The following is a 12,605-nucleotide window of genomic DNA, read 5'->3' on the forward strand; positions in this document are numbered from 1 at the left end:
CTATAGCTGTAATATAATCAGCCTCCATAATGTCCATAACCAAAATATGATCTAAAAACATGAGACAACTTTCGATCCATACGAAGAGCCCCACAAGTAGCCATCAGAAATCTGTTATTGTGTGTGTGTGAATGATTGGCTTGGTTGGAATAACCAAGACAACTTTAGATCCATACGGAGGGCCCCACAAGTAGCCATCAGAAATCTGTTATGTGTGTGTGAATGATTGGCTTGGTTGGACACCCATGGGCGCATGTTTCAACAATCCTTCTATAGGTGTGTGTGCCACTGGTTCGTTTGGGCTCTATGAGGAGAACCACTAAAACCATGTGATCCAATGGTTGGCTGAATGCTGTTTAAGGTACCTTCTGACTAAAGAACAGCTTTCCAACTAAAAGCTGTAAACTAAGAGAACAAGAAAAGGTCTACAAAGTTTATTTCTTACAACAAAGTCTAACTGAATGTTACCTGTTGGCTGGCATCTTGTTTGATGTTATCATCAGGGCCAGAGTCCTGCCAAGTTCTGGCTGGTTCAGGCAGCGCACCGTCAACAGGAGCCTGAGAGCCTGTCACCTGGAATCAAAACCACAAATAACTTACCAACATCATACTGAGAGTAATTCAAATAAAAGAGACAAAAATCTTCCTTTTTTTAATAACAAATTAATATTCCAACTTGCATACTTGATCTTACTGACTTACTTTTTCACGCCATGGCCATTTAGAATCACCATAGTTGTAATTGATTTCAGTTCCCATTTCTATGTTTTTGATGGCAAAAAGGCACAAATGGGGCTCGTCATTTACTATTTTTTTCATGGTGCAGTTTGGAGACTTGTGGTTGTCATTCACTAATCTTCCAAGAGAGCCATCCTCTGTTGATGCATCAATACTAGGAAAGAAAAAACAGAAATCAAACATTTTGTATCATATAACTAGTTTTTTAGTAAAATAAAAGTTGGCTTACAGAAATAAAAACTTGCAACATTTCAAAAGAAAAGTTGAGAGGGAAACAATGTCTTTTTGAACATCATAGCACTAAATAAAAAAAATTGTTAATGCCACAATCCTGATGTGTTATTGAAATATTGCTTCTGAGTGACTCACTAATTTAGGGTATTTTATTCCAGTCTCTTTCTAGAGTTCATAATTATTGTATAGAAAATATTTGGATATACATACCACCAGTAATGATTCTGCCATTCAAAGTCAAAGAGAAATGTACTCTCCTTTTCAGAGTACTTGCTTGTTTGGCATTTTTCTGCTGACAGAAGTTGACCCCTGTATTATAAGATGAACTCTCCTTGTTCAAAGTGCTGGGTAGCAAACACGCCTCTTCCTGCAAGGACATTTTATATAAAACCATTGGTTATGAGAAAATATTTCTTTAAGATACACCTTTAACCAAATAATTGTGGTGTTATCTTACAATTTTAATACTAAGTTCTCGCTTAGAAACAGAAATACAACAACCAATCTGAATTTGATTGTTTTTTGTGTTGTTTTATAAAATAAATAAATATATACTTAATGGATAAATGGTCTAAAAATGAGTTTATTACCTTTTTGATCATCAATAAATCTTTCCACTAGTCCAGGTTTGTCCTTTGAGGATTAAATGTAAAAGGCTGCTTCATCAGCAGGCTTTTTTCTTGCTTTCCTTTTGGACATTTCTGGCTCTAAAAAATAATTCAAAACATGGCAGAGAGAACTTTAACAAGCACTCTATATTAATTTTAAAAGATTTGTAATCATCCACTGTATAAAGACTGAAGGAATAAGCCTGGCCTGAGAACTAACAGAACAAGAGTGATTAAAGAAAGAATATTTTTCAGAAAATACTGATATATTAATGAAAATGTTTGTCGGTTTGAAGCTGAGCTTTGTTACTTTTAACTAGTCACAGTTCCAACCAGGTGCTGCATCCAAAGAAAAGTTATTTCAATAGTTTTACCAGTATAACTCGTTATACTTTTCAGGAGCTACCAACTCGTTTTTATTATGTTTGTGTTTGAAAAGTGAACGTAGCATCCTGATTAGCGGTAGCTAATTAGCCAATAAGCTAGTTTCCGGATAGTTTTATTTGCGTCAGAATGCTTGTGTTATTTAAAGAAAGCATTCTGATAGAAAACCACCGAGAAATACAGAAGACATGCAGATATATCATAACACTGAGCACACACGTGTTTGACGAGTTTTGAAGTGGTTTCGGCAATTACGGCCAGAGTCCGGTTCTGGGCTTAGCAATTATGAAACATTAGCACATCGAAATCATCCTGAATATAACACGGAGCAATTATACATTCTGTCGTTCTCTTTTACACCATTGTTTTTAAAACCACTGCAAGCTAAGATGAATAACAAGTTAAAAAGCCGGACTGTCTGAGGGGAAAACGTTACGCCATCCGAGTGACAATATACCGAATCCGAAGCCATAATCATTGCATATAAACCCCTCGGGGTCTGGACAAAAAGCATTTCTACATCAGTTTCTTGTACTTAGTATTTACATGCAGTTGATTTACTCACCGTGTATGTTGTGTTTCGTTATGAGCAGCGTGTCTTCGTCGCGGAGCAGTCTCAGTCTGGCGGCGTCACACGTGGCGAAGTGACGTTAAGCTGGTGGTTTTAGCCGCATGAAGCTAACACATGCAATACCTGCTGATTTAACTAATATGTAAACTGATGGTAAAGAATAAATTACTATTTATTTATACCTTTATTTTTATGTTTAGAACATGAAAAATGCACGAGATGCTGATTTAACTAATATGTAAACTGATGGTAAAGAATAAATTACTATTTATTTATACCTTTATTTTTATGTTTAGAACATGAAAAATGCACGAGACAGTTTTTAAAATAAGCCTAATAGAATGAGCGTATTTTTATAAAGCAAGTGTAATGAATATTAAATAACGTAGATAAATTGCAATTGTAATGCAGGAATTTTATGTTTACAGTATTATTTTAGCTGCTATGGTTACTAAAATAATAATTACCTGGTTTAAATCTACAGGAAATAGCATTTTATTTTCTTAATCAACACTCGGATCACGAGGTGCCCTGATTGGTTGAATCACACACACTTCCGGTAGTGTGTATACTTGCAATACCACTTGCCATGGTCGGGGGGCCGCTACTGAGCACACACACTTCACACACACAATTCTCAACATTGCGACCATGAGGGGTAAGTGAAAAAAATTCGTGAGGCATGTTGTTAGAGCATTTCAAGCTGTTTTAGAGTGGTTTCCCGAGTGGGGTCCATGATTTTGGACCCCACAACGACACAGGGCCCCACTTTGTTGGTGGGCTCCCTGTCTTCGGACCCCCCATACTAATAAAAACAAGTACACACACACACACACACACACACACACACACACACACACACACACACACACACACACACACACACACACACACACACACACACACACACACACACACACACACACACACACACACACACACACACACACACACACACACACACACACACACACACACACACACACACACACACACACACACACACACACACACACACACACACACACACACACACACACACACACACACACACACACACACACACACACACACACACACACACACACACGTGTGCAAGAGGCGTTGCCTGGCCCTTGCGGCGCTGCCATTAGCGGAAATTCATTTGTTCATGTTGTCGTCAAGCAGCCCTGCAAATGATCCTCCTGTGGGGGGGGGGTGTGTGTGTGTGTGTGTGGGGGGGGGGGGGCGTGCCAACTTCAGACCTAATTCAATCTCCTGTTTTGGACGCCATCTAATTTGTTTAGTGAGCAACAGGCCAAGGCAGCTGGCTTTGCCCTGCCGCATTTGAAACGGGCAACCTGACTCGGGGAAAAAAGTCAACAGGAGCTGCACTTGACGTCGTATTTGTCATCATGCAAAGATGGCCACCATTGGGATGCTGTATGACCGTATCAAAGCGTGTGAAAATTCTAAATCCTGGAAAGCGGCACAGAACTGCCTTTTTTTTTTTTTTTTTTTTTTTAGTTTGGTAAGCGTCGTCTGAAACGTCAAGTGCATTCCGACCGCAGTTTATTTTGTGTTTTCGCCGCACAAAGCCAATTCTTTGGTCTTCTCCAGTAATCCTGCTCAAATTGGCCGGCTAATCCACCGAGCTAGATAAGACGCGGGCGGGCGGTCCACTTTCACAAGCCGGACCGCACAGAGGCGACGGGCTATGGCGGCCACATGTCAAACGAACAAGTGGTATCTTTTGTGTGGCATCTTCAGAGCTACAGAGGAGTGCCAAGGCCACGCGTGACCTTCCCGACTGAAGCACAATAAAAAAAAGCACTAGCACAAGTCGCCTTTTTTGACAAAACACAAACGGAGAGGGTGTCGGCTCCAAACACATGGTGATGTTATAGTTGTGCAAACGTCAAGCAACAGGCGGAAGGCACGCAAACGCCGTGGTGGCGGCGAGTCTCTTTGAATGACACGCGAGATGAATGGCTGAGGATGCGCTGCAGGCATTAGACGGCAGCTCTCTCCTGCCACGTCAAGTCGGCCGTGTTCCAAGCGGCTTTGAGGGTTCATCTCGTGCTTAGACAACGTCTTTACATTCATTAGACTAAGTCAAAATCATCAAAAGTATTGGGACGGGGACTGCGCAGATTATTCGGGCGGCTCAAACAGATGAATGGAATTTCCATTTGCGTCAATGCGGAAATATGATTTGAGCTGCTAGCAGGTTAACGAACAAATTCAATTCCAAAGTCACCACTGCACTTCAAATGATTAAAACTGAAATTCCTACTAGCAACATAGTGTTGCTAAACATTTTTCATTTTTTCTTTTTTTTTTAAATTCGAGATGCCTGCAGTGGCCCAATATTCCGAGCGGTGCTTTCCTGTCGGGCAACATAATCGTCTCACAACAAATCATCGCGTCGCGGCAACCCCACCGATCGTGCACCGTGGCAGCAACGGTGGCGGCCCGTGACCTAAATAACACGCTTAAAAAAGGCTCAACTCGCTCACGTTCGCCAGCCCGCAAAAAAAACCACTTTGCGCGCTCACTTCTAATCAGGCCAAATTTGGCAAAACAAAACCTTGGGGAACTTTTGGTCGGGATATCGTCTCTCCCAAACAAACGCGAGACACGTTGGGGAAGTTCCTTAAATAAAAAGTGCAGCAGATGCGACACTTTAGGGCAGGGGTGTCCAAGTCCAGTCCTCGAGGGCCGCATTCCTCCGTGTTTTCCAAGTTTCCCTCGTTAAACACACCTGATTCAATAATCAGGCTCCTGCACAGGTGTGTTTAACGAGGGAAACTTGGAAAACATGTAGGAATGCGGCCCTCGCGGACTGGACTTGGACACCCCTGCTTTAGGGGATTTGGATTTCAAGTGTAAAATGGGATTTTACCACTGCTGCATTTCCTGCTAGCCTTTTGTTCTGCTTTCAAGGAACCAATAGTGTGCCCTCACTCTCCAGCCAATCGTAACGTTAACAAATGAGTTTACTATCCTTCTTGTTTGGAATGTACGAGAAAGACGTGGAAAAAAGAAAAAGAAAAAGGGAATCGATATTTAATTGACATTTGTATCACTTGAAAACCAGCTTCGTCCTTTTGTATAATTCAGAGGCGGTGTCAAGCGAGCTGCCACGTCCCGCAGCCAGACGACGAAAAGAAACGCAGACAGTTAAGGCCTGCGATGTCAACGCCGCTGAAAATACCAACGATTTTCGCGCTGAAGCTAAGCTAGAGCGTTGTGGAAATGACGAAGCGACCTATCACGAAAAGCAAAGCGCTTAGCAATGAGTTGGTCGGCTATGGAGGCCAATGCCATTAGGCTCCTTTAAATTGACCTGTGGCAACATAATCTGCTGAGTCCAATTAACCTCGTGTCAGGAAGTCCTGATTGACCTCAACGGATTGCCCAAGCACGTACAAGCACGTTTACCCAAAGGACTGGCCGAGATGATCCAAAGATGCGGAATTCCACATCTGTTGGTATTCTCGCTCGAGATGTTTGCTCGGGGGCTGAGACGGAGACAGACACTTTGACGCATTGTTAGTCGGCTGCGTGGTGGGCGGCGCACGCTAACTCGTCGTCGGGATTGAGGAGACATCAAAATATTTTGCTCTTTTCTCCACAGAACCCGACTTAAACAAAAAAATGGTGTTAGGAAGCAACGTCAGCACGCGGCTTACGGCGAGGCCCAAAAAAGCCATTTTGGATCTAATCCTTCAAGATGACATTAGCCGGCGGCGAGTTTAAGTAGCTTAGTCAAACGCCCTGCTGCAGTTGGAGCACTTGAGCAGGAATCATGAAAAGACTCTCCAGAACCTTTTGTCAATGTGACGAGCAAAAACACAGCATTTGCTGACGATTTCTCGGCTGTTTAAAAATTCGAGAGCGGGCCGACATTAGCCGCCAGTCGCCGTCAAGCCGCTCTGGGCGCGTATCGTATATATTTATGCCGGCCAGCCGGGCTCCTGTGGGAAGAGCCAAAATTAGCAGTGGCCGCTGAAAGGTCAGAGAGCGCTGGGAATGGACGAACGGGGGGTCGGGGGGGGGCACACATTTACTCGCTAGGGAGGTGGGGGGGGCACACATTTACTCGCTTGGTGCTCGTGAAAGAAAAAGCAAAAGGTGGGGGAGTCGGGAAAGGGCTTCCTGTTGCTGGGAAAGGTGTGAGGAGCTTGGACAGCAACAGGCAGGCAGACTTTGCCAGAACTGCTTTTGACTTGTCCCGAGGCGACGGAGTTGTTTTTCACAAGCCTTTGTGGTATGCACGCAGGGCCCCGCCCTGCCCACTGCCATCTCACACATGGGCAAGCTGCTTGGCATTCCTGCTGCACGCAGCAATTACAGCTAGCGAGCTGGTCTCGACTCGGGCCTCGGCTCTCACTGCATTTCAGACGAGGCGGGATGTGTCTCAGTCAAAAAACTTGGAGCCAGAAATGCAGCGGAACTGCCGAAATGCTGTCGTCTAAAAAAAAAAAATGAAAAAAAAAAAAAAAAAAAAAATTAAAAATTTAAACAATAAGAAATATCCATCCATCCATTTTCTGAACCGCTTAGTCCCCACGGGGGTCGCGGGCGTGCTGGAGCCTATCCCAGCCGTCATCGGGCAGTAGGCGGGGGACACCCTGAACTGGTTGCCAGCCAATCGCAGGGCACACAGACAGACAACCAATCGCACTCACACTCACACCTAGGGACAATTTGGAGTCTTCAATCGGCCTACCAAGCATGTTTTTGGAATGTGGGAGGAAACCGGAGTGCCCGGAGAAAACCCACGCGGGCCCGGGGAGAACATGCAAACTCCACACAGGGAGGGCCGGAGGTGGAATCGTACCCGCACCCTCCTAACTGTGAGCCGGACGTGCTACCCAGTGTGCCACCGAGCCGCCCCCAATAAGAAACAAATATTGAAAAATAAAAAATGAACAATGAAAAAAAATAAATAAGTAAAAGTAGCTTTAAGGTTTCTGTCTCGTTTAAGTTTGCGATTGCTCATCCAACCGCATGTCAACACAAGCTAATGTTGCATTGCTATCAAGACATTATTGGAATATCATTGCCACAGCTCAACAGGTTAGTTGGCTTCCACGCACCTGCTTAACCACAAAATAAACACACGCTGGTTGACCCCCACGTCACTCACCAGGCGGCATCGGACGTGTCTCGCGTGCTTTTATTTATTTTAGCCAAGACGAAGGTTGGCTGCTGCAAATCGAAAAGTCCCAAGTAGCACACGTGCTAACGCGCCTGCCTGCCGTCTGCAAAGCATGTGTGAGCTTGTAAGCAAAAAAGTCGACTCGCTGCTCTCTATCTTCTCTCCAATTTTCTTCGAAGCGCTCCGAAAATCCTCTTCAAATGCCGTGCGAGGATGTAACATCAGTCAGATGACGACTGGATTAACTTTGATTGTTTGGAAATCCACCACAGCACACATCAGGTCTTTGTTCTTTTTTTTTTTTTTTTTTGCACGTTATCGTCGGGACGTATGCAAAAGCGACAGGAAAGAGACGCAAATGGTACGCGGCTAAAGAATGCAAATAAAGCACACCTCGGAGAGGTGAAGGCAAATTTCAGATAATCTCCTCCATTCATGCGGCCGGGACCACATGACACGCCTGCGGCGGCGGGATTAGGACCATCAGCTGAGCGGCACTCAATAGCGCATTGTTCCCCGCTCGCCACTCACTTTTGCTGCAGCTTATCCGAGCAGGACAGGAGCCGGTGCCTGGCAAAATCCAAACGCCCCCCCCCCCCCCCCACACACACACACACACACGTCTTTCCTTGTTGTCGAAGAGGGCGGGGCTTCTACGGACGTTTTCACCTTTCAGAACGGCTATCAAGGTGCTTTCCGCAGAAAATGGAACGTCAGGGCTCACCTATGTAGAGAGACGAGTCTTTCTTCTTGACGTGGTCGTCGATGTAGGACACGCCCAGGGGCTGCACCGGCGTGGTCCCGATGCCGAGCAGCACCTGAGCGCCGATCAGCAGCAGGTACATCATGTTGGTGTTGGTCCTGTTTGCGCACACGGCATCCTCGGCCATCTGAACGTCCTTTCCGCTGGCGTTGGAGCACACGTCACGCCCCACGTCCGTCCTCCACGTGTCGCCGATCTCGTACTGTTTGGTCAGAAACTCGGGCAGGGCCGAGAGGAGGGCGCCCAGCGCCATGATGATGCCACCACAGCCGATCAGACGGGGCCGATGGGCCTTAGCACCGAAGTAGCTGACAAAGAGGATGAGCGCCAGGTTGCCGATCTCAAAGCTGCTGGCGATCACGCCCACGTCGGCGCTTTGCAGGTTGAAGCGCCGCTCCAGCGTGGTCAGCACGCTCACCTGAAAGACATAGCAGAAACATTGGCGTGTTTTTTTTTTTCCCCAGCGGCCTTTCCATGGAATTGTGATCAAGTTTACTCATTTCTCGTGGAAGGTGCCAAGCCAGATGAGCAAACTTATGCCTCAAGAAGATTTTTTTTAAAAAAATTTTATTGTGGGCAGTGGCGGATGGAGCTTCCATGTGAACCACTGTGACACATCCAAACATTCCTCAGACTATTTTCAAATCAGTCCCAAATGGGCCTCCTCATTTTCCATTCCCCCACTGGCTCCTTGAAACTGTCTTCAGCGATGAGGGAAGAAAAGAAAAAAATATCAACGAGCGCTTGTAGCACTGGAAGATTTATTTTTCCACTGATGTGATTGATGAGCATTTCTTTTGGATGATCAGTCTCGGGTGTACGCAACTTCTCAACCGGTCATTTGGGTTAGCCACGTGACCCGAAAAGGGGAAGAAAATGGATGCTTTGATGGTTACAAACAAATCATTGTTAAATTAGCTTCACTTAGGAGTGACACTAAGTTGAATGCCCTTTCACGTGCCCAGCCTGGTCACATAAATAAATAAATAAGATAAATGGGTTAAATGAATGAATGAATGAATGAATGAATGAATGAATGAATGAATGTTGCGTGGCCATGTGCCGATATTGATTCTGACATGGCGTCGTAATATTAAAATTACATCTCTGTTTTTTTTCTTTCAATATTTGGGTCAATAAAATCAGCTTTTTTCCCCCACCAAACACAATCTATCAAAAAATAAATACAATAGTTGGTACAGTTTAAATTCATAAATAAATGTGAACATTGATTGTTTGAATTCTCTTTTGGAAGTCACAGTGTTCCCCAGCACCACCAAAACATTTTGAAGCTGTTACTGGGGACATGTTGATGTCCAAGGGCGGAAAATATTTAGACGTCACAATTTTCAAAGAAGTTGTTTTCACGGCTGCCCTCAAACAACTATGGCGTCTCATCAGAGTGCCTCGAGCCTGATCAACGAGTTGACGGAAAACCACAAAGTCTCTTCCCCCGGGGGGGCGGGTTTTATTCTCTCGCACTAGTTACAGGCCACACTGGTTACTTCCAGTGACTTCAACATGCTTGTGCACTTCCACTGAGATGGAGCAGACAGCCTGCCCAGAGGCGAAACCAAACATGGAGGGGAGGGAGGAGAAGAAAAAAATGTCCGCAACTACCTCTCAGCAAAAAAAATGTTTAACAAGTCGCATGGCAACAAAATAAACCTTGCGCTGGGATGTCCCATGACCTCACAGCGCCGGTCTTGTCATTTTTCCGACTCCAACAAGCAGGCAATTTTGCCAAATGATTCATAACAACTTGACTTTATGGGGAAATAAAAGCATCTGAATACATTTGGATTCAAAGACGCATTCTTTAAGACTGCTATTTTCTTGCTGTTTGGGCAGTTTGACCAAAAGCAATATAACGCAAGCTGGACGTATTGTTTGTTAGCTTGCTTAAAGTGTTTGTGCTCATTTGAGATAAAGACCAAAAAGTAAAACTAAATGAATGAAGTGAAAGAACTGTGATGGTGCTAATTGCACTCCTGCGACTTTTGGCTGCCATGTTCCACCGGCGCCCGCCGTGTTGATTAAGCGCCTGATGCTAATTATCAGCTCACACAAAAAATGGGCCGTTGTGATAGCCGGCCGGAATTGTTGACGTGCCGGCTGGCAGCAAGCACTTTTAGATCCCGTCAGCCAATTAGGGACTTTTACAGATAGCATGAGAAACTCACAAGGTATAGCAGGTCGGGCCTGAGTTTTTCTTCCGGTGACGGTTATTGATGTGTTTACATTTGAGAGACATTTCTGGGACAATCAATAAAATGCTGGCATCCTAAAGAAAGGCAGTTCATCTTGAGACACAAACACTTTGAGGTCATTGATTAGTTTGGCTCTTTCATTAAAGAAGGCAGCCAACATTTTTTTTTTGGTAATGATTTCCACAGAAGAGACGACAGACGGCACACTCGGGAGGAAGGAACAATATTTAGTTTGGATGTTGTTGACATACGATTACTTTCAGTATCGGGTCCACCGATACTAAAGGCATAAAAAAATCTGACGTCCTCCTTGGCAGTAGGTGGCGCTATACTGTCACACATCACCAAAACATCAGGAAATCTGTTCAAGATTTTTATATAACAAAAGTATCTGCATTTGCGATTGGTGAGTGAAAAAAGTAGTATCAGAACTTTACAGATTGTTGGCCTTGGAAAAAGGAGCCTAATAAGGAGCCTAATAAGAAGGCAGCCGTATTCGGTGTGTTCAATTCTACTAGGTTTGAAAGGCTCCTTATGGAAAAACAGCATTGCTGCCCATTTAACACATACATTCTCCAGGCTGATCTTTTTATAGTCTGTGTACGTTCCTGAAGTTCTTGTAAACAGTCTACATTCCCGCCGCTCCCTATTTCTGATGCGCCCGACGTTCCCTCTCGACTGTACGCCGTATAATTTGCCTTTTTTTCCTGCCTGCCTGGGTGAACCCTGCCGCCTGCGTACACGTCTCAGCCGTGAGCGTAAGTTTCCCTTGCTCCTCGTTGGGCAACGCCAAAGTTCTCCAAGCTCCTATTTTCGACGACACACTTTCGCCACGCTCTCTATTTCACGCAGGGCGAGTTGGCGTCTCTCTGCTCTCTAATTTGAGAGTAGTAGCTCCCCCGTGAGCAAGGTGCCCATCCACCAGCCGTGCAGTGGGAGCCCAGGTAAACTCACCAGGTACGCTCCGACGGTCCCCTGCGCCAACATGAGAGCACATTCCGAAATGAGGAATATCTTGATATTTGAGAAGCAGGACGACTTCTTGCTGGGGTCGTCCACTTGCGGCATGTTGTCCCCGCCGCTCTGGTTCGACCCCCGCTGCTTCTTCACCTGCATGCCCGCCAACTTCCAGCCGAAGCAGAAGCAGCAGAAACAGCTCAGGGCGTCTACATCCGTGCACGAGAGCCGCCTCGTCGGAAGGTTTTACTCCCCCAACCCAAGAAAAATACGAAATAAAAAAACAAACCGTCGCTCCGGTCTACTCGAGGAAGCTGAGCGGCACACGTCCGAGCACCTTGTTGGCACGCCTAAACATCGCTGGCTCCGTCCTCGTCGAAGGTATGAGCTCCTTGAGGGTGCCACAAGACGACCATAAGATCGCAAAGTGTCCTCCGCGTGGAGGCTCGGCTCCGCTCTCGCATTCTCGACTCTTCTTCGGGACTGTGAATGTTTGTCTCCCCGCCCCCTTGGAGGCTCATACTTGAGACAGACAAACGGCGACAGCGAGGCGAGGCAGGGGCTCAGCGAGCTCTCTGGGACGTACCCCGTTCACTTGGCCCAGGGGACAAGAGACACTTTTTGTTTGTTTATGTTTGTTGTTTTGATATAAAGAACTCTTATCGCAATAAAAGTAGTCATATAACATAGACGTATAACAAGATTTTTGGGTGACAAAAGCTAAGTAGTCACGGGAACATAATAGTGACGGTTGGACGTGTAAAGCGTTCCAATGACGTCATAAAGACTAATTTCATACGACATTTTAAACTCTGAATATTTCAAACATGTATACAAATAAACAAAGGTATACAGAAACTACTAAATAAAATTAAAAAATTAAAATAATCGCACAAACGCATATAATGCTATTTCATCGTAACACTTGAATTTCACCCAGGTTATAAAAGTATACAGTATACAAAGTGCACTTAAAAGTAGAGATGATGTCACC

General features: G+C 45.0%; 1 protein-coding gene and 2 long non-coding RNA genes across 6 annotated transcripts in view; 1 reads left to right on the plus strand and 2 right to left on the minus strand.

Moving 5' to 3' along the window:
* The window catches only part of slco3a1a (solute carrier organic anion transporter family member 3A1a), a 38,604-nt gene extending 26,089 nt beyond the window's left edge, over positions 1-12,515 (minus strand). Inside the window, exons 1-2 of one of the 2 annotated variants that reach the window (XM_068651210.1) lie at positions 11,609-12,515; positions 8,406-8,862 (exon numbers count right to left, since the gene is read on the minus strand). In XM_068651210.1, coding sequence (XP_068507311.1) covers positions 8,406-8,862; positions 11,609-11,770 — 619 coding nt within the window. In that variant the 5' untranslated portion in view covers positions 11,771-12,515. The remainder of the gene's footprint in view (positions 1-8,405; positions 8,863-11,608) is intronic. The other variant, XM_049723233.2, reaches the window with a different exon arrangement.
* Positions 455-3,431, minus strand: LOC125970686 (uncharacterized). Of its 3 annotated transcripts, none has more exons than XR_011087032.1 (4): positions 1,563-3,431; positions 1,183-1,339; positions 703-892; positions 455-573 (listed from the first exon to the last, which is right to left on the minus strand). It is a non-coding gene; the product is annotated as an uncharacterized lncRNA (long non-coding RNA). The 3 variants fall into 3 exon arrangements; XR_011087031.1 differs by lacking the exon at positions 455-573 and having other exon boundaries at positions 651-892; positions 1,563-1,679; positions 2,530-3,431; XR_011087030.1 differs by lacking the exon at positions 455-573 and having other exon boundaries at positions 655-892; positions 1,563-2,810.
* On the plus strand, positions 10,987-12,300 carry LOC125970702 (uncharacterized). The gene is made up of 2 exons (XR_007482237.1): positions 10,987-11,412; positions 11,507-12,300. It is a non-coding gene; the product is annotated as an uncharacterized lncRNA (long non-coding RNA).
* Positions 12,516-12,605: the final 90 nt, after the last annotated feature.

Source organism: Syngnathus scovelli, chromosome 6, assembly GCF_024217435.2.
Source record: "Syngnathus scovelli strain Florida chromosome 6, RoL_Ssco_1.2, whole genome shotgun sequence".
Classification (NCBI taxonomy): domain Eukaryota; kingdom Metazoa; phylum Chordata; class Actinopteri; order Syngnathiformes; family Syngnathidae; genus Syngnathus; species Syngnathus scovelli.